At 38.1% G+C, this 22,543-nt stretch overlaps 1 protein-coding gene and 2 long non-coding RNA genes across 3 annotated transcripts in view; 1 reads left to right on the top strand and 2 right to left on the bottom strand.

Annotated features, from left to right (window-relative positions):
- Positions 1-852: 852 nt before the first annotated feature.
- On the top strand, positions 853-5,072 carry LOC124171410. The gene is made up of 4 exons (XR_006867706.1): positions 853-1,059; positions 1,468-1,638; positions 4,683-4,779; positions 5,021-5,072. It is a non-coding gene; the product is annotated as an uncharacterized LOC124171410 (long non-coding RNA).
- Positions 5,073-7,970: 2,898 nt separating this feature from the next.
- LOC124171068 overlaps positions 7,971-22,543 on the bottom strand; it is a 32,942-nt gene continuing 18,369 nt past the window's right edge. The window contains exons 14-20 of the mRNA XM_046550217.1: positions 18,113-20,440; positions 17,807-17,989; positions 15,817-16,014; positions 15,450-15,708; positions 9,716-9,843; positions 9,352-9,590; positions 7,971-8,983 (exon numbers count right to left, since the gene is read on the bottom strand). Coding sequence (XP_046406173.1) covers positions 8,605-8,983; positions 9,352-9,590; positions 9,716-9,843; positions 15,450-15,708; positions 15,817-16,014; positions 17,807-17,989; positions 18,113-20,440 — 3,714 coding nt within the window. The 3' untranslated portion in view covers positions 7,971-8,604. The remainder of the gene's footprint in view (positions 8,984-9,351; positions 9,591-9,715; positions 9,844-15,449; positions 15,709-15,816; positions 16,015-17,806; positions 17,990-18,112; positions 20,441-22,543) is intronic.
- Positions 10,404-11,088, bottom strand: LOC124171069. Its single transcript, XR_006867642.1, has 2 exons — positions 10,872-11,088; positions 10,404-10,753 (listed from the first exon to the last, which is right to left on the bottom strand). It is a non-coding gene; the product is annotated as an uncharacterized LOC124171069 (long non-coding RNA).

Here is a 22,543-nt window from a genome sequence, read left to right as displayed (position 1 = left end):
TAGAGGACATTTGAATATCCACTGGATATCCACTGAAAATCCACTACAAATCCAGAGCATTCTCAATGGATATCCACTGGATATCCAATGGATGTCTAATGTATATCCATGGCGTATCCAGATAGAGGACATTTGGATATCCACTGGATATCCATTGGATAAATCTATGGATATCCAATGGATGTCATGGCAACCAACATGGATATCCATTGGATATCCAATGGATATATTTGTGCTGTGTGGGAAGAATCCATTCAGATGGTTTAAGTAGAAATATCAGGGTTCTCGCAGTAGAATCCACTTTGTTAGCAGTTCTTTATGACATTAAAGTATTAGTCTCAACCTCAATTAACTCGTTTATGAAGGTTTTTTCTTGAAAATGAATAACTATAGGGAATATGTCGAAGAACAATAGCAATTAATAAGCTGTTCTAAACATAGCCATCAGTTGAACTCTCTCTGATCATTATAATTTAGGCATTGATTTGTGCTTTAGTTCATTTTTTTACTAATGCCCATGTATATATCGTACATTTCTGCCAGTACATTCTTAACAGGCATGTTGCACTCAAGGGCATAAGTAACACATTTCTAAGCTGTTTCTGTGCAATAAGATTGCAATCCTTAAAATTTTTGTTATGTAAAGTAATCAATTACTCGTGTTTGTTGACAGAAAAGTTAGTGGTATATTAAAATCTATGGTTAGCACCTGTTTGATAAGCATATAGGCAGGATTTATGGTGATTAAGTACCAAGTGTGCTAAGGTAGTATAATATAAGCAAATCAATTGGTATTAGTGTATTTTTAACAATTTTATATTTACAGGCTGCAGTAAATTAAAACTACAGAATAGCCAGCTCCTCATGTGGATGGGAGAAATGGCACCTGGGTTTTCTCACTTGGAGAGGAAAGTAGATGCTTTATTGGCATGTGACCCAAAGCGACAGGATGCTGCAGTGGAGGAGATGAATTTCAGCCAATTGCCATTGACAGCAGATGAGGATTTCATCAAACTCTGCCGTAGGATAAGTGAAGATCCCTCATTTGAGCCAAAGTTGGTAAGTGAATAATGATAATTTGTGTGCTGCCATCCTGATTCAAACAATGTAAGATTTTTTTAATGAAAGAACAATTAAGTTTTTGTAAGAAAGTTACAAAATCGATGTAAATCTGGAGCTCGCCAGACACTCGTAGGTGTTTGGAATTCAAAGTGCTATAAAAATACTCAAGTACAACATAATTTTGAAGTGCGTATGGATCAATGTCCAATGAAATATTAAACAATTATGGTATGATTGGATTTTTGTTATTTCTTACGCACTTGTGCACACATACTACATGTGCATACTAACCATGACAATTGTGTTAATTTTTTTGGTGAATTTTTCTTCCGGCTGTAAATATGATTTTTGTTATTCTTGTATTAGCTGTTAACTCTTCATTGATCTGGTCTTTTTTATCTCTAGATGCAATGTTTGGTAGCAATTGGTAGAAGAAATGAATGAACACTTCTACAAAATATGTTGCGTCATTTTAGAATGACAATGTAGCAGAGCTGTATTCCCTTACAGGCAAACTTCAGAAGAATTCGGTTAAGAAATCATTTTATAGCACTTCAGTGTGTCCTGTTATTTTTCGTGAGTGCATCCAATAAGATATTCTATGATTATTATAATAATTGATCATTGAAATGAACTTTTAACATACTACATTAACACTAGAATGCCGGGAAATTTGTATCCCTTAGAATGCCGGAAGGGTGTCATTTTGACACCCATGCTTTTATATGCATTTTACGTTGCAGATTAGTTTTTTTTTGGAGAAGATAGTGTCAACTTTTGTTTAATACTGATTTTTTGCCCTAATATTTAAAAAAACTTAATGTTTTAATAGAGTACCATTGAAGTAAAAATTTGTTTACAAAAAAATACTCTCCTGGAATGTGGCATCCATCGAAAGATTGCGCTGAAACGTCGGAGGACGCATGAAAGTGTAATAATACCTATATATAATCATTGAATACTTTTTTATAAGTATTTATTGTTCACTGTAATTGGTTAAATTTTATGTGCATAAAACAATTAAAATGAATATGACAGGATTGTTTTTCCTTTTTATTATTATTGTTAACTTTTTTCATTAATTTTTCGTCATAGAATGTAGAAGTGTGCTTCAAAAGACGAAAATTGAAATAAAACCATTGCCGTTACAAAACTACAAAATTTAAAAAAATAAAATACAAAAACATCGTATGAACCCAAAAAGAAATCGAATGCTTTTTATACAGAGTTACGAAAAGCTTCATCAAAATAGTAGATTCTCTACATTCTGGCACTTTTGGTCTGTTTTGGCCTTAGGTTTACTGACTTTTCACTAAGCTTACAAAAAGCAACAGTTCTGTTTTCATTGCATTTTATCTATACTTGACAATCCCTGGTCAGTTCTGGATTTGGTTGCCAGATATTCGTTGACTCAATGTAAGGGAAAGCAAGCTAGTATTCTGATAAATTTTGTAAAAATAATTCGGGACATCTTTTGTGAAGTTACTTCCTTATATATATTATCCTGGAATTTATAGTGACCAAGTCAAAAGTATTCTGGAAAGAAAAAAACAGGCAATCGCCTGGTTCTAGTTCTGACCAAGTAATTCTGCCCCATATGATCAATAATATTTACTTCAAAGTTTATCTCATTACAACACCTTACTGTTTCGGGCGATTTATTAGAGTTGTTACTAATGTCAATATGAGGGCGAAGAGATCATAGAACAAGAGCACATTATTTCTGTTTGCCCTGATGAACAGTAAGTGTTACGTTATTTTTGTTCAATTTAGTTGATTACAACTCTTCCCGAGAAGCTTTTATTTCACCAGGTATATCCTTTCTTCCCTTGTATACGATTCCCGAAAGGCAAGTACCCGTTTGTTTCGAGAGGAGCTAGCAAAAGTGATGTGAAACAAAAGCTAGTGGTTACATTCCTGCCCTTGCTCATGTAGGGTTGCATACGTTTCAATACAGCATGATCTGAAACGCGATCGCCAGCTTGACGAGAGCCGTCCTTGACGCCTCTGGTCAATCTAAAGTTAATGGAATCAGTTTACCAAATACATACTGTCTTTATATACTGCAAACCAGTATTTATGCCCATACTTATCAGGCTTTGGTGCCATGAATTGCTTGAATGGACATCTAGCTTTGCTTGGAAACAGCTGTTCGTCAATGGTTATGTTAGGCCCAGGTTATGATTCCTCAGCATGGCCATCTCCTTCTTAGGATCTTGAACAAGGAGTTGACGTCGCCTTGAAGTAGACTTCCCAGCGCCCCTTCCACGTCGGCACACCATGTCACGACCACGCACAATTTCTTTTCTGTCCCATAACCAGTGCAGATCCAGTAACTAAATTATGTGTATATGCGTATAGTAAAATAAATATGTGTATCTTTCGTGATTAAATTACTAAACTGAAATATACCAAACACTGAAACTGGCTGTGCTCACTACTTTCATAATTTTTGGGTTATCTAAATTGCACCTCCTGTGCAACCCAATCGTTGTCCGACTCAACATCTGCATCAGACGCTTTCTCCGACACGTCTCCAGAAATATCGTTTAGTATCGCAATACTTTGCTCCGTCGTTTCACGTCTATGCGGTGCTATTTACAAGACAGAACTGCCGAAGCAAGTCAAGCAGCAGGTCGCGACACTAGCGACCCAGTCCGCCAAACACGCGCGCGAGCCAGGCAGCCGAACACAGAGGCTCGGCAGCAGCTAACTGCATTGTCGACGACGACGACGATCCTCAAAATTGACGGGTTTATATACCCAAAGTCCGTCCAGCCTCCGGTGTGTACATATACCACCTCTTCGGCGGCGATGATTTTACGCGAAGTGCGTAAACAGGGGAAAAATGACGATGCAAGTGTATAGGGACCAGTGTTACCTTTCCAGTGTTAGTGAAGGAGAATTAGAAAGACAGGCTTCTAGTGAGCATGTGCAAAAGCACTCTAAAGTTAAGAAGACTACATACTAACGGCGACGGAAGCCGTGAATCGGCCCTGAGTAGCCCAAAAATGACGCTTCAAATTTTTAAACAATTATTGCGCGTCACTTCACTGCAATGTTTCAGGGCATATAAGTGTCACCGCCGAAAAAAAATTAGCTGGTTTCAAGGCGAATCATTTGCGTAAGGCAGCGGAATATACTTACCTTACAAGCTACTAAACTTTTGAAAAAAGTAGTTTACAGCCGATGCTCATTGAAATTATAAAAAAAATGTTATATGATAAACTATATTTAATAACTATACTAAAATATACTATACTATACATAAAGGTACTACACATGAAGATAATGTACTACACTATACTAATTTGACAAATAATTATCAAGCCGCATCCCACGAGACACCTAAACCGAAGAAAGAAATGATATAATATCCTGGGTGTCAAAATGACACCCTCCGGCATTCAAGGTAAATTTGAATTTTTGAGACGAAAAAAATTAGGGAGGGTATCCCTTTTACTGTCGTTTTGCTAAGATCTAAAAATAAATAAAAGTCACGAAAGATTTTTTTTTTCAACACTCTCTAAGGGCCAGCTCCGTAAAAAATGTACGCGTAGGGTGTCAAAATGACACCCTTCGGCATTCTAGTGTTAAGTATGTTTTTTATAATTCCATAGGTATATGCAGAAGGGTCTACCCTGATGCATCAGATGTGGTGCTGAAAGGGTGTCTGAGTAATTGGCTCAACCAGGCTAAAGTCAGGAAAATAAGAATGTAAGTAGTCGCTTCTCATTTCTCTGCCACATTAATTCGATCATCCCAGACATTTTCTTCATATTTTCCATTCCCGCCATTATGAGAATGTGGGGGTACAATATGGACATCTTGCTTATTGAATCTGATTGCTTATTCTTTTTGGAATATTAGTTAATAATTTCTCAATTTACCTCCCTGATTTAAGCAAATGATACATGATACATCATTTCACATGGAGTAATTACTATTTTCTCTTCAGGGATTGGCAGGATAAACAGACCGAGGATCAGGCTGATGAAGACAATAATTTTGCTTAATAAGTTCATCACTGCACAACCTTGTACTCCCATAACTGAACAAGAATTCAAAAGAATGAAGTTTTAATTTTACATCCTCAAAGCCAATCAGCATACTTGTGAATGTTTTGATAAAATTCGAGCAATATGTTTTTACCTTTTGAAGATTTCTGTAACTTAGTTATTACCATGTGTGGCCTAGGGGGTCATAAATTTTTAAAAGTGTTTCTGTCTTTGATGTTTCCTATTCAGTTTGTAAGTATTTCACTCACTTCATTAATAATGATTAACTATCGATGACTAGATATCTATCTTCGGTATGTCCACCGCTGCCTCAACATGTACATAATTAATGAGAAAAATAAACTCTTCAGCATTTATTTGTTGCCCATTTTATTAAACAAATTTAGCAGCCAAATTCTGTGCATGTGAAATGACTAACAATTGATAGAGTGGAAAATTTTCAATTTTGTTGTTGTAAATTGATCATTATTTAGGAGAGCATTTTATTTAGCAGAAATTTTAAGCCAGTTTTTCCTCAGCAAGTGTCACTACAGAAATGGTAGGCGTGGAACTAGTTTTCCTAGTATGTAGCAGGTGTGACACTACACGTTTTCAGCAGGTGTGATGTGACAAGTTTGCAGTAGGTTTGATGCAGGTTTGTTGCGACAAGTTTGCAGCAAGTTTGAAAAAGCGTAACTAGGAGGTTTGATTCAAGCTTGCAGGCTTGTCATGACAAGCTTGCTGCAAACTTGCAAATTTGTCGTGACAAGCTTGCAGCAATTTTAGCATGCTATCTGGGATTTTCCCCACAGAAGTTCCAGTTTGAGTTTAGTCCAGAATGTTAATTTTCTTCGGATGAATTGATGAAGAAAATTTTTGATACTATTTTCCCATACAATAATTGACGATGTCGACTCAACGCTCTCCGAGGATTCCCTTTTTTCCCTCAGTTGTCGAGTTTCTTTAGGACTCAATCCAGCAGTTATCATCTTTAGTTTCGTCCGCTGGTGTCTCAATATACTTCTTCATTAGGGGGAACCTTATGCTCCTTATTGCACTTACACGCAAAAATATCGCATAATTTCAAATGTTCCTTCAAAAGTGCTTGAGTTTTGTACTTCAACAAAAACCCTACTTTTGGCCTATTCACATTTTCCGTTAGTTTTAGTACTTCCTGTGGTACCGCTAAATCCATTTAGTCACACACATAATGGAAAGGAAGCGTCACTATAGTTTGCACACCTTTATAGCCACTCGAGAGGACTTTTCATAGACTGCAGGCTCCTTTCCTGCGTTCTCGGATCTAAAAATATTTCATCACTTCTCTAAAAGTTGGTAACATCGATTTTTTTTAATGCCGACGAGGCACCCAATAAGGGACAAGTCATCTCACTACGCTTCCTTTATTACCTTCTACCATCTTCCGATTTATATTATCAAAGATAAATGACCTCCTATAGCAGCATGCGCGGGATGAATTTTGCTGTATTGGAGGCGTGGGACAGGGAGAAGCGAGCGTGGAGGGGAAGGAATCGGCCTGCGGCTCTTGTATCCGCGACGCTGCGTGGGCGTTGGAATACTTTCTTTGTGGTCACGGACTCAAATTCTATTTTGTGGCTAAACGGTGGCAGATAGGTCAAAATGCACGAAATTTTTCCCAAAAGAACAGTAACTCGGCAAAATCTGTAGGGAATGACCATAAAATACTGTATTTTTCGAATTTTGACCCACCCCCCCTAAATTGCATTTGAGCGAGGGTCAGGGGTTCACCAAGAGGTCTCAAAATTTTCAGGCCTTATTTTTGATCGGTCCCACAACTTTTTTTCATTGGGCCAGATGGATTTGAAAAAAATCGATTTTTCCGATCCGCCCTATTGTGCATATTAGATTATTGTGCATAGTACATAATGTTCTAAATGGAAATGGATCCACAATGACTATCCATAAAGATACATAATCTCTGCTCAAGTCCTCAAATTAGTTGGTTGGGTAAAAAATTTGATTGGATGTATCTTGCTAAGTGGAGATGAGTGCTTCATTTAAAAGCTGACCTTTGCCAAATGTGTGATTTGACCGGGGAAGAGGCTGTGAGAATCTTCTAAAGTGAATGTATTGTGTAAGTACTTATCGATGAAGTTAGGTGTACCCGTGAGAAATTACTATGCTTAGTGAAACCTTGCCGAGTTCATTGGCTTAAATTCTGGATTCCTACGGGAAGAGAGTGAAAAAATGCTGAAGTATTATGCGCATCAATAAAACTGGCAACACACTTTATTCTGGCAAGTTCTTACTCTGGTTTGAATTTGCTGAGCATCATTGGATCAGTCAGCACACTTGGCATTCAAACTGGATGAACTCACTTCCTTCCCGGCTGCATAATTGAAAAATTCTCTGCTTCAATTCAAAGAAGTAATTTCCCAGAAAAGGGGAAATGGGGAAGGTAATTTGAGAAGAAGGAATGCCGTGTGTAGTCTTAGTGTATGTATCACAATTTCCCTCCTCAATATATGCTACTCCTCAACTATGGTCGAAAATGCTGTAGAGTGGAGGCATGGATCTCTAACAACTCGAGTTATAATTATTACCCAAATCTCATTGCCTATGCAGTGGTACAAGTCATCATGCAATCCAACTTCTTACATTTAACCCTTCACTGGGGGTGAAATTCTGCCCTTGTGAAGCACTTTCTTTTTATGAGTAATTCTTTATTTTGAAGTGGTGCGGGCAGCAAACTAATAATGCCTGATAAATAAAGGTAAACAGAAAATGCTGGAATTGAATATATTTTCTTCTCTTAGGCACTTGCCTACTGAATCATGAAAATATTTTAGCAGATTCGGGATTTATCATTAACGCATTTTCTTTGCTCCACCTTGAATGAAATATTCACTGATATGAGGAAGCCAAACATGAGGGTAATAGAAAAAAATTTAATGTTCAGAAAAATTTATTAAGGATTGAAGCTATTCAACACTTCTCACAAATCTAAATTTTTTAAAGAGTAGAATTATTTTAGTCCACATTAATCTTTAAAGAAACATAAAAGAGGTGTTACTAATTGTCTGGAAATCCTGAAAAAAATCAAACCTTGTAACTTGTCGGGCAAACCAAATGCATCAGGAAATATGCGCTCATTGAGATTGTATAGAAATGTATCATGCTTGGAAGAGGTAATTTTGAAAATGTCGTCATCAACTACTTCCAGAAACATTGCATCGAGACAAATTATAAAAACAGAGAATTGATCAAATTTAGCTTAAAGTACCATACAAAGGATTCATCTATTAACTTCTTGAAAATTGGATCATGAGAAATATTAACACCAGAGAATTTTTCAATATTTGCTATAAACAGCATACTCACAAATAATTCATCAATTAACTTCTAATAAACTGCATTGTGACTAATCCTACCATAACATTTATCAAAATATGGCATAGAATGGTTTGTGAACCTAAGAATGAAGTTTGCCTTTCATGACTACTCTACGTGTCAATGTCATCAGTAACTGTCCACTTTTTACATTGATATATCATGGAGAAAGTTAAGATGGTTCAAACACTTCCTTTGCAAATGAAACTATATATCTTTCAAAGTATTCTTCGCAGACTTGTGCCACTAGTTCTGCAGGTACAAAAGCAATTGGAGTCTCTTGGTCTTCATCGGGAAATTTCATTTTTTCTGCCCCTGGTTGTTCAGCAGTGGAAATTTGCTTGTAGTAGGGAGGTTCATACCGTAGTCTATGTTGTGACTTAAAGGCATTTTTTGGTGTTCTGTTTACCTCATCTTCTCCCGGAGGCTCATAATCCTCCGAATTTGCAATGCTTTCACAGCTGCAATGGTCATCTATTTTGCTTTCAGATTTGCCTTCTTCGGAGATTTTTTCACAAGTATCTAAAAACCATGAGCCATTTAGTAGCTTCCTAAAATAGAAATATAAAGAGGGGTAGAAGTAATGGTAATTTTCAGGTTTTCACAGTTTCATCAAAGAAAGATCTGAAAGGGCTATGAATTCTGCAGAATTAAACATTATCAGCTAGCAAAAGAGTTTTGATATAAATTCAAATTGCCAAGCAGATAAAGGAACATGAAAATAGCAGTGGTCAGAGCAATGTCTCGGAAGGACAAGGCCCATGTTTTGATTCCTGGTCCAGGGAAAAATATCCCATGGCAATGAACATGAACTAAAAAGAATTTTGATCCTAGGTGAGCTATTAACGAGAATGTATTAAAACATTAGTCATTCAGAGAAAAATGTGTGAAAGGGGTTTCAATAGATCGTATAACATACCATTGGAGGCCTTCAAAAACATCTCCGATGCATCTTCTAATAGATGTGGAGTTTGCATTAAAAAAACGTCGGTCCTGTAATGTGTAGTCACGCCTAAGGTTTGCATTCCTCCCAAACCTGCTGGGCTGTAATTCACCTGTACACATGTGTGTAGGTGCTTCTTTATTAAATAAAGCCAGTCTCTCTGAACACAATCCAAACGTTAAAGCCAGGGGTTTGTGGTACAATTGTCTTTTCTCCTGAAATAAATTTAATTAATTATGCTCTCTAATAGTTATTATCTGACACTCTTCAATCCCAATTCCATCTGTGCTTTACATAGCTGCATTTGTTGGAAAATATATTAAGCAACAAGTGAACTCACCTCAAAATTCTCTGTGTCATTGCTCTTCTCTCTTTGGTCTCCTGTCATGCATACAGGTGAGTACATTACATTGCAGTTTAACAAATAGCAGTCGACCAGAAGGTCTGAACTATCATCATTAGTAGGCCCTGTAAAGATGGATATTTTGATGGGAACATTTTTAAACACATTCGCCGGAAGTTTATACTTCCGCACCTGAATGCTTGGAGTAGAATATTTTTGGCGTTCCTCTGAGACAAACTTCTTGACTGGGCAACAGTGTGCCCCCTTGCATTCCATTTTCTAGAGAATCCCGGCTGATCAGAGTGCCGGCTACCCAAAATTAATGTTAAATTACATGCAATGGCAAGCAATATCAGTAAAGTCACCATTAGTTAGATCAGGATAATGAGCTCAATGGAAAGAAGATGGTCTAAATGGCATTTAAAGTCTTCAACAATGTTTTAAAGTGGACAATCAAGAGTATAATGTACTCAAATCAAAAACTATACATGCCATCAGTATTGCACGACAAGAAACCCAAATTATGGCTAAGATACGTGGACGATACATTCGTAATTTGGCCGCATGGACCCGAAGAACTACAGAGTTTCCTGAAGCACATCAACTCTCAGCATCCAGCAATACAGTTCACAATGGAGATGGAAAAAGATCGAAGAATCCCATTTTTTGGATGTGATGGTGAATAAGAGAATCGACGGGAGTCTCGGCCACGAAATATACAGAAAGCCCACCCACACTGACCGCTATCTGAATGCTTACTCACACCATCATCCATCCCAGAAGGCTTCACTGGTGGCAACACTATTGCACCGCGCTTACAAACTCTCGGATGCAGAATCACTGGCCAAAGAAAAGGAGCACCTGATGACGACCCTCAAGAGGAATGGATACAACAGAGAAATGATAATGAAAAGGACTGCGCAAGTAGAGAAACGCAACAGGACACTAGACAAGGTGAAGCAGCCAAATGAAAAGCCAGAAACATACGCTACCATCCCATACGTCGCCGGCACAAGTGAAAAGATCTCCAGAATCCTAAAGAAGAGGAACATTGTCACGAGATTCAAATGCGTGGCAAAAATAAACCAGATTATTCCAAAACCGAAAGACAAGATTCCAAATAATCTCATCAACAAAGGGGTATACCACATACCATGCTCATGCGGTAAATCATGCATGGGTGAAACATGCAGATCCATGAAGATCCTTGAAGCTTGCAGGAGCACAAGAGGGCCACACAGAACAAGAAATTCAACCTCTCAGCAGTTGCTGAGCATGCGTGGAGTGAGCCTGGGCATAATATAATATTTGACAAAGCGAAAATCATCGCAAAAGAAAAGAGGTATAACCCCAGGCTGATAAGGGAGGCAATAGAGATCATCAAAACGCCTAAAAAAAATTTCAATAGAGAAGACGGATACAATATAACCAACGCCTGGAAGAGGGTGTTTAGAAATCCAACCAATCACGGCGCAGCAGCAAGGGTAACCGGCCAACAACACCACAGCCGCCAGAAGGGAGAGCTATATATACGCCGCAAAAACACCGAAAGCACCATTTCGACCTGAAGATGCCTGGTGGAATACTGGCAAAACTGCCGTCACCTCTGACCACGAAACGCGGCGATATCCCGGAAAATGGAGAAATCCACTAATTCTGTACGTCACGGAAGACTCCGAGACAACATCTTCAACATTGTTTTAAAGTGGACAATCAAGAGTATAATGTACTTAAATGAAAAACTATACATGCCATCAGTAATTGCATAAAAAATTAGCTCAATTTGATGTACTTAATGGTAATATCAAGTGAGTGATATTTAAGACAAAAATAGTCTTCAAGATTGGGAGACAGAGTTGTACGATAGATACATAGCGGCTGATTCTGACAGAATGAATTTCTTAGCTCTCTATGTGAATATCAAGTGGTATGGGAACCTAAATTAACAAAATACATATGAGGTCTAATACACTAAAGAATTACATAACACCATATTTTGTAACACCATATTATACCCTAAGAGCACAAAGTTGGCAGAATACCATATGTAAACCAGATGTAGACGTCTATATCTGGTATACAGCAAACCTAATGGTTACTGGAAATGGAAATTACGTCTACATTAGGTGCAAATGTCTTCCTTTTTTGGTCTACTGGTAACTTATAATGGTATAATTTCGGTCTGCGGTTATACCAAATGTAGACGTCTATATTTGGTCTACATTAGGGGCAAATGTCGCCCATTTATGATAATTTTTTCTACGCGTACATTTGGTGTAACCGCGGTTATACCAAATGTAGGCGTAATCTTTTTTACAAAAATATACATTTTATACTGCTAATCTTGTAGCAATATGTGTGATTTTCAACTGAAATGAATTTATGGCAATTTTAATGATTATATTCGAAGAATTATCAATTATATCTATTATTAACATAGGATGCAATGCCTACCCTGTCGATTTCTGTAACAATAAAGTCTGTTCATTGTCTGTCAGTTGGCTGTTCGTTCCCTGTTCCCAGACCAAGAGAGAACAGGCAGGCGACTGTTCGTAGAATGTAAATTGGAACGCCTTGTCTGTTCCTTGTCTGTGAGAAAAGGGTTACTTGTCTGTTCCCTCCCTGTTAAGAAAGCGGCATTCTCTGTTCCTTACCTGTTGGACCACAGACAATGAACAGGCAGGGGACTGTGCGCTGTCAGTTCATTGCCTGTTTTCTTAGGTTGTTTGTTCCCTGTTCCTTGACCAAGAGAGAACAGGCAGGCGACTGTTCGTAGAATGTAAATTGGAACGCCTTGTCTGTTTCACGTCTGTGAGAATGTGAGAAGACGGTTATTTGTCTGTTCTCTCCCTATGCGCATACTTTGTTCCTTAACCGTTCGCTGTTGCTAAGTTGGGCATAATAAACAAGAGATAATTTATGTTTAAATAGAATTAAAAGTTGAAATTCATTTGAATGATCGTAAGAAAAACTTTTATTGTGCTTTTCCACATATTCCATTAGTTACAAAAATCTTGAATAGTTGTAGAAAAGCAAGCTTTGTCATCATCAACAGAAAAACCACTACACCAACAAATATTTCACATGCCTTCATCAAAGAAATATGTACTTCCTTAAATCAATACAACTCGGATTCTGCACTATGCCAATGTAATACGTGTGATATTAAAAGAGAAACACGCCTTTAAAGAATATTTATGAACACCATGATTTCACTTCTCACAAACAAACCTACAAGAAAGACAGTCCTCTGACAATGTTTGTAGGTTCTTATTGGCGACGTAACGCACATACGCATAATACAAATGCAATACAAATCTCAGTACTTGCTCAAAAACTTAAGAGACACAATAAATTATTAAATAAACACACTCAAGAACAAATATCACTTCACGACTTTCACTATCACTGAATGGATGCACGAATTACTTAAGTCGTCACTGCGGGCATTTAGCACAGGTTAAATAATACTCAAATAAAAACTGTTTTCTCCGCAACCAACAACTTCACCACAACACAGTCGACCATGTGCTCGTAAACCATCGTAAACTGTCCGGATAACGGTATCGGTTATTGGCGTCATTGTTTGCGTTTGCTATCTTCTATAGGTAGGTAGCAGCACCATGCTATCTTTCCGTCCTTGTTGAGAACCTGTTCACTAGCTGTTCACTGTTCTCTGTTCGTACCCTGTACCGTGAAACGGACAATGAACCGGCCCTTGCCTGTTGAGTGTCCGTTCACTATGTTGTCTGTTCGTTCCCAGTCCGCTGAAACCACAGAGTACATACTCCTTGGCTGAAACATACGGCCCCTGCCTGTAATTGGCGAAGTAAAGTATTTGACGTGCGTAAGCCGTGCAGATAGCTGATATAATTTGCGTGCTCACTTCAATAACCGTCATCCGTGGTTGATGGTAATCGTGATAATGAATTCAAGTGTATATAATTACTGTTTAAGTAGATGATATTTTCTTTGGATTCAATTAAACTTCCTTGTACTCAATTAAATTTGCATTAATCCAAATTGTTGTCCAAATTCCGAAACTTAAAACAATTGTTCGTACGTTGTTCATAATCTGTTCTCAAAATCTCCAAAAGGCTCCAAACTGACAGCGAACAGGCATTATTTTTTTCGTAAATCGATAGGGTGTTTAGTGTTTGTTCACTGTTGTCTGTTCATTCCCTGTTCGGTGAAACATACTACCAACCGGCCCCTGCCTGTTAAAAGCTTGTTCACTATTGTTCCCGAAATGCTTGTTGCCTGCCTGTTAAGGAACAAGCTGCAAACAGAGTACAAACTGTTAGAAGGCTGTTCGTAAGTTGTTCCTACTTGTGTGTGACCCGAGATTGTTCGTTGGCTGTTTATACTCTGTTCACTAATCTCCAACAGGCTATGAACAGACTTCAAACGGACAGCGAACAGGCATTGTTGTTTCAGAAATCGACAGGGTAATTAATACTGCTTACGAGCTGTGCTGTTGAATTTGTTAACGCCGCATTAGCAGAGAAGGTATTCCTATCCCTCCGAAAATGCTAAAAATCCATCACGAATACTTAAGGAGAACCTTAATTACAGACAAAAACACTGAACTCCGATGAAATACCAAATAATCGGTTGCTCTGCATTCTTTTCGTGTATGTAGCGGGGTTTGGAAAGCAATAATGCCAATTCAGGGAGCAAAAGAAAACGCTTTCTAAAATAATGAAAAATGACTTTTCGGCAGTTATCTATGAAAAGCAATATACAGTTAAAGAAACACAAGACATGCACTTATTGTAGAAAGAAACTTTAATTTCATGATAATGTGACTAAAGCTTCACCATTTCCTTGGTTTGACGAATACGACTTTCTTGGAAATTTACGTAGAAAATTATGAAGGAAAAAGGAATCGCACTGTCAAAAGTGGGTTCCTACAACTCTGGTGGAAATAAGAGGGTTTTCAGCTTTGCTCATATTGATGGGGATAATTTAGAAATTAAGCTTAAAATGTATTTTAGTTGAAAACTTATTAACTCCATTTTTCTCATTGTTCTGTGTGGGGAAAGGTTCTCATTGCTCACCGACTTTCATTATAATTTTACTTTATCGAAAGGGGAAGGAAGTAGTAAAAAAGATCCTTAAAACTTTAAAATTTTGCTAATTGGTGAATATGTGAATCTTAGTGAAAAAAATCATAGCAGGAGAGTTTTTACAACGTAAAGGACGGCTCTCGGAATACGATTCGGAATGTGCTCCATCAACGAGATGGCTTGTTGTTCCATAAAACCCACAAACTGAAACATTTACGGATGAAAGAAGAAAGTGTGTAGTGAATCAGAAAAAATGGAAAGAGAAATGAGAAATGATACAGATGTTTCAACTGCCCAGGAACCTGTATTGAGCGACACCACAGACATGTCAACTCCTAATCTAACCTAAAGGGAGCAGGCATAAGTAAACGACTCTGAAACGTCAAAGTGCGTATTAATAATTATCAAGTTCACACAATGTTTTATGGAACATACTGTTTTGGATTTTTTTCCGGAGAGCGATTACGATGCTAAAAATATTTTACTTCATGTCTGCACAAAATCTGCAGTGCCTCCGAATCAAAGCACCCTGTGCGATTTAAATGCCTGCGATTAAAGCACCCTATAGGAACGGAATAGTGAGGATGCATATGCTGGGTCGCACACGCTTGAGAGGTTGAAGGAGTGCTATGTTAACGCATTTTAAAAGAGTGTTGACCTACCTTGGTTTGAGTAAGTGAGCAAATGTTCCACATGTCTTGGAGTATGCTTAATTCCCTGGGATGTTGTGGAGCTTGGGCAAAGTTTGCTCTTGGATATAGAGAGGAGAAGTGGCAAAACCTGTTGTGGGGATACAGAGCCTGTGCCTGGTGTTATACTGACATCCACCATCACGTCTAAAGTGGATGGACAAGTCAAAGAATTCCACTTGAAGGTAATAGGTACATCACTCTTGTTTACTATAAAGATCAGTCTTGAGGCCTGAAAAATGAGCGTAATTTTATGATAATGGGGAAAAGAAATCTGTTTACTGTAAATCACACTCAAGAGAAATCCTTGGAGGAGTTAACAGTGAACCAGAGTGCACACCTTTGATGTCCTTGGTATTAGTGGAGTCACTACAATTCTCTCATCAGATAACCAGAAAGGAAACTCTGGCTTTGAAGCTAAGGACAAACTGGGTATGTCCACTTGACTAATGTGACAGTATTGTTTCCTTTCATGCACCCCTCGTCCCTCCACTTGTACATTGATATCCTTTGAGCCATATTTAATTTTCAGGGTGCCCTGTAGGAAAACAAATGTGACGTAAGTGCTCTTATTGAAGGATTTTCTTCTTTGCTTCTTATAAAATTGATCTGTTTTCCAAGTCAGAACAGTTACTGGAATACCATGATTTCACACATGGTATTACATATAGTACAACGTTGTAATACCACCATATAGCCTCTGTAATAAAATGGTATTTTATTCATAAAATGACATCAATTGTCTTCCGAAGTTTATACAAATTGTAATGACTTTTTGAAAGGACAAAGCCTTCACAAATCTTTCTGTTCTGCTGAGTGAAATTTTTGCTTGTCTCCCATCTGGTGAGTAACTCCATCTTCATTGACATCAGGTGGGACATGCCTTCTAGGCAGGGCAGAGCCCCAGGCGAATTTCAGGGGGTGGCAAAATTTGAAAAATTTATTTTACTTCCTTTGCCCTGCTAATGTACCAAGGCTATTAAAACAATTGTCACGGAGGGTAAGTCAGATCTAGTAAGTGAGACAAGAGGCTATGATTTTGATTTATGGATTGAAATTTAATTTGCCAATGGGTCATTTTGTGTAGGAACTTAATGTGATACTAATCCAAAGGACTTGGTGGTCTTCTGAAACAATGGTGAACTAACTCACCAGAATGAAATCCCAAAAGAATACATCCGTTCAGCTCTCTGGGAAGCACCAGGTCTAAATTTATATGAACACTGTTGAAAATGGAAATGAAAACTTACCCTCTCTCACAAGTGAAGTGACAGAGCTGTGTATTTAACCTTCCAAATTGATTAGAAAATTACTACATAATTGACAGACTGCCATCTGAAATTCAAGAAATCAGCTAAGAATGCATGGCAATTAGAGAAACAAAAGGGGCAAAAAATCAACAGGCCTTTCAAGATATAGTGGAGAGCAAGATAGGATTAGATCAGACTGAAAACTCAGTGGAGAATAGCTGGACAAATATCAAAAGTGGGCTTCAGGAGCACGCTGGAGAAGTTCTAGGGAGAAGAAAATGCCATGGATCACGGATGAAGTCCTAGAGCAAGTACCATTTCAAGGAACGAAGCACCCAAAACCTTCCCCTTGATTTCATTGATGGCTTTCTCGATGTGAACATTAAAAATTAAGGGTGAAATTGCACACCCTTGTCTCTCTTCTTTTCTTATTCTTTTCATATGCTGCCATTTGCTGACGAAATAGCAGTCATAGCCGAGACAGAGAAGGATTTGAAGGATTGATGTCAAGAGTTGAAGCATTCGAAATGTGGTGCTACCAAAGAGTGATGAAGATAAAATGGATTGACCGTGTAAGTAACAAGCAGGTGCTTAGAAGACTGGGAGAAAAGAGAAGCCTCCTAAAAGCTAAAAGCAGAAGACGGGACAACTTAGTTGGCCGCATTTTGAGGCACGATGGTGTGATGAAGATTATTATTGTAGAGGAACGGGTGGAAGGGAAAAAGGGCGAGGGACGGCACCAAATGAGTTGCATAGGACAAAGGGTTATAAAGGATGTAAAAGAGAAGAAATATGTCACTGTAAAAAGGTTAGGAGAGAGAAATGGAGAGCTGTGTCAAACCAATCTTAGGATTGTTGACTAATGATGATGAATTGACAGACACATCAGCATCCCAAGGGAGCTTTGCACCACCAGTATCTGCATGAACATAATGTGTCACAAGCTTAATATGAATTCAAGACTATTCCATATCATGAGATAATTGATGCTCGTATTATATCCCAAAACATGGTGAAGTGGCACTTGACTGACTTCACTTGACGAGCTACCACAGCTGTTGATGGCAAATCTATTCTTACCTCATATGGCTCAGCTTTTTTTGGCTGGAATTGAATGATGAGAGGGTAAATTGATTTTGGGAAAATGAGTCCAATTGGATTTATGCACTTGAAGATCCTTTTCAGGTCTTTCTCAATATTGCCTTCAAATTCCGCGATTATTAGGAATGTCTCATCATCATGTGGGTTGTAAATCCATGTCACCTGAAAAATATTTCAAATTTACCATGCAGAACCATTGATTTTCCAATGTCAGTGATTGGATTTGAGCCAAATATGTATGTATCCATAAAAATGAAACGAATTTCAAAATAACATCCAAAGTACCTGGTTGCATGAATATTTTTCAGCTACGCACACATCTGCCAGGGTTATCCTATTGGCATACACGGTAGGATGAACACCAAAGTTCTCCTGCTCTTTATCATACGCACAGACGGTGAGCTGGAGTTTAAAGGAGTTAATCACAGGTGGATGATGCATGGTCTCCTTATTTCCCATCAGCTGAGTGCTCCTAGGGTTTGGATTGCTCTCCCTATTTTGTCCAACAGAGGGGAACTGGGCAAGCAAACTACGTCTCTGAATTACTATGCCTGACGCACACTGGGGACCTTCTTGTTCATTTTCCTTTGCTAGGTCATCTATAATATGCTCCATCACCCTTTGTTTTTTTCGGGAAACAGTGGTGTGATCCTTAACCTTTGTGCTCTGAAATTCAGTGAGTCGGCACAAATTGAATTTGCTTGCTGTTTTCATGTCTGTGCAGAAAGAACCTCTCATCACCATTCCATCAAAAATCATTTGTTCATTTTTGTCCTCTTTAGAGGAATCCTCATCAGATTCTGCTGAGCTAGTCTGATTAGACTGCCTTAGACTGTCTAGTGGAAACTCTGAGCTCTTTTCATATTTCGCCCATATGGTTTCCAAAATGGAATCTGTAAGTACCTTAGGACCTGACACCTTTCCACATATTTCAGTTTCACTTTCATATGATTCACTGTCATTTCCTAGGGGTATGCATTGTTTTGGTTTACTTGGTGACTTGTAGCCTTGCCTTTTGCGCTTTTTCTTCAAATTCTTGGAAGGAGATTTTTCTTGTTTCACTTGTCCATTCATTAAACTGATTCTGTTCAATTCTTCTTCGTCTTGAATTTTGGAGGCTACCGACCCTCCCTTTTTCTTAGTTGACTTCCTGCTGTTTTTTCTTGACTCTTTAGTTTCACTCATTCGATATTCTTCGTCTTGAATATTGGAGGCTGCCGACTCTCCCTTTTTCTTAGTTGACTTCGTGCTGTTTTTTTGTTTCCCATTAGTTTCTCTCTTTGGATTATGCTTCTTTGACCTTCTTCTTTTTCTTCTCTTTTTCTTTCCAACTTGGCTCTTTCGCGCTTTGTTTTGTGCTTCGTAAAAGGCGTCACAGACTTTATTGGCGTCCCGATCTTCAGCAGCATTGGAATTTCTTCCTTTCGGCAAAGACTCAAATTCCATCTGTTTCTCAAAAACTCCTGCTGATGGGCCAGATTGAAAGAATTTTCTCCAACCCCCACAAATTTTTCCACTTCTAGCTTTTGTCATTATCTTTCTAATGACCTTCATTTTGTCTATTTTGGGTTTTCTCTTTGGCTCTTCCTTGGAGTAGCGTGACTGATAATTCGCAGTGTCTGAGCCAGAATCAGAATTAGATGAGCTTTTCTTAGTTGATGACTTCCTTGGAACTCTCATGTTCCCAACGGAGAGGCTGTGTATAATTTGAGGCGTTTGGATGTCCCATTGATGTATTTCCGGCTCTGGGGCAGAATGCCGCCTCTTCTTGAATATTTTGTCTGCTAAGGGCAGCCCACTTGCCCCCCTTGAACTTTTGGGAGGAAGAGACTTTGATTTTGGTATCTCCTCTTCCGATGACGAATGCAAAATTGCTGAGTGCACAATATTCATCACCCCTTGAGCCTTGATCTCCCTTGAGTCGAGCCTCAACTCATTACCCTGAGCATTACTTGGCTTGTGAGGATGCTTTGAGATTGAGGGGTTTGCAGGAGTCTTTGCATCGTCTTCGCTGCTATCGGAAGTGCTATGATAAGAGTGCAATGCACTCGTGATGAATTTTGGGGCAAATTGGCTCAGTATCTTTTTTCTTGAAGGCCAAGAAGGAATACTTGGCTTTGAGGCTTTGATGAAGTTACCTCTACCGTCTTCACTCAATAACGAAGTTGACTCATCTCCTGAGGTGGAGTCCAAAATAAACTCAGGTCCCCAGAGAGTATGCAGAAGTATTTCACTTGTTTCTCTGCATGTTTCGTCAATAGAGCTCTCACCCTTCCCAAATGAATTCTTTGAAGCACATGCCTCATTTGTAGCACAATGGAAGACCATGGCGTCTTCTTGTTTGTGGTGAAGTGGATCTGTGCCTTTGTACAAAGTTCTGCAGTCTTCTGCTTGGTTGCGGGTTTCAAATTCATCAGAGGACATGTTATATTGTGGGCCTGTTGACATCAAAGCTGGTTGCTCTGATTCAAATTGGATTTCTGACAGTATGTCTTGTTTTTGGTGAACAGTTATGTCCTCTTGTGGCATTGTAAAATTTATTAAGAACTGGAAGCTAAAGTCCCCTTCCAGCTCATGATGTACTTCAACAGAAATAATTTCTGATTTGGCAGGCTGAAAAGGATCAAAGAAGCATTTTATTACTTCAAATGTAGTGGTTACAATGTGTAATGTAATATATTTTAACAAAATGTTAAACAATAATTGAACACTAACATTTTCATGGAATATGTGATTATTTGTTCAGGTTATCATATTACTAGAACAAATGTACTTGTACCTCTTATGTAATTTGTATGAAATTCATATACATAATTTAATCATTGACATGAAACTCATGTCTCTTGGATACTCTGACGCATTTTTCAGCAATCACATGTTTGCAAAGCTTTAAGTCATCAATAACAAATACCATGCTGGAAACTAAGGATGAGTCGGTTATTAAATTTTTTTGGTTCCCGGTGCCAGTCCAGATCTCCCCAATCGGTTCTACCTTCTCGTTATTCGGTTCCAAGGACGAACTCTTATTTTCTAATTAATGGCAATTTTAAATGAACAACCACACGAAGTGAATGAAAATAATTTCAATATAGATGAAAATTAGCAGGAAAGCTTCGTAAAAAAAGTTAAGATTGTCTCCATCATTTTATTCGCCAAGTAGAAAAGTTTAAATACCACGTTGTTAAAGAATGCTAAAGATGGACCAATATGTCACATTACATCGGGTAGCCTCTGGTTCTATCCCCAGGTTTTGATTCTATAAATTCAACATTTTCACCCTATTTATTCTTTTGTGGTAGAAGTATTGCCTGCAGTACTGGACAGGTGTTTGCGGAAAACAGTTGTGGTCTGTGGGCATACCCAGTTGGGGGGATGGGGGGAGGGGCAACTGTCCCCCTCCCTACAAGCAAAAATAAATTTAGTTCAAAACAAAAGTTATGAGCAAATTTTCCTTTTGAAGGATAATGATGTTAGTATAAGATGAGGAAACACCCTGAAAATGAAAAGCTAAATCGGAACAATGAATCGTACAAACAAAGATTAGAATATGATATAAAAATGCACAAAGAAAAATATTACAGTGACCTTTTTAATAGTAATGTCAATAATACAGCTGCTCAATGGTGCATTTTAGATTCACTCACGGGAGGAAAGCAAGGTAATGAGAATTATGTAAAAATTAGAACTAGTAATGGTATCGTTGTCACTGAGTGCCAGGACATTGTAAACGAATTTAGTTCACAGTACAGAAGATGCATTATTAAAATTCTGTTCAGAACTGAACGATGGACTCAGGGGCGGATCCAGGATTTTTTTCTGGGAGGGGCACAATCAAGGCCGTATCCAGGATTTTGTTCTGGGTGGGGCACAAGGATACCTCGTAATACAAAACGAACGCAATGATAATGGGACCGTATTAATAATCATGCATATTTTTGAGGGTCTGGGGGGGGCACGTGCCCCCGTGCCCCCCCCCTGGATCCGCCTATGGATGGACTCTGTAGAGTTAATGGCTTGTTTGTAGACATTACCAAAGCCTTCGACTCCATTAATCATAAGATACTAATGAATCGATTATGGGAAGCGGGTGTACGTGGAACCGCATTTGATTAAGATCCGACTCACCTGTGGTGTGCCACAGGGTTCTGTGTTGGGACCCATACTATTTTTATATATGTTAACAATTTATGTGCTGGCGGGTTTAAAGGTCAATTAACTTTGTTCGCAGATGACACTGCACTAAGTTATTCTGTTAATAGTGTTGATGATCTATATGAACACATACAAAGTGATCTTTTAACACTCAATATGTGGTTTTCGGCTAATTATATGTTGTTAAGTGAAAAAGTGAAATATATCATGTTTAGCATGAGTAAATCTATCTCAAACAAAAATAAAGTATACTATCAATGTGCAAATTGTATACAAGATAATGTTACTTCTTGTGATAAATATATTTTGATTGAACGGGTTAGTCACATAATAATAATAATAATATATTTATTTAACGGGTTAATAGGAAAACCCTTTATATTGGTGTACATTAATTACAAGTATTTCAAGTAAAAAGGAAAAGCAAAAAGAAAAAAAAATACCCATCAAGAGAAAAAAGGAACAGTTCAAAATTATCATGTCAATAGTAACAACTAAAATAAGAAAAAAAACAGGAACAGTCAAGTAACATTGCTTCTCACAAATCTTTTAAAAGTGGTTGAA

Source organism: Ischnura elegans, chromosome X, assembly GCF_921293095.1.
Source record: "Ischnura elegans chromosome X, ioIscEleg1.1, whole genome shotgun sequence".
In the NCBI taxonomy this organism is placed as follows: domain Eukaryota; kingdom Metazoa; phylum Arthropoda; class Insecta; order Odonata; family Coenagrionidae; genus Ischnura; species Ischnura elegans.
Note: the sequence above shows the minus strand (reverse complement) of the source record. Positions and strands in the feature narration are given on the sequence as shown.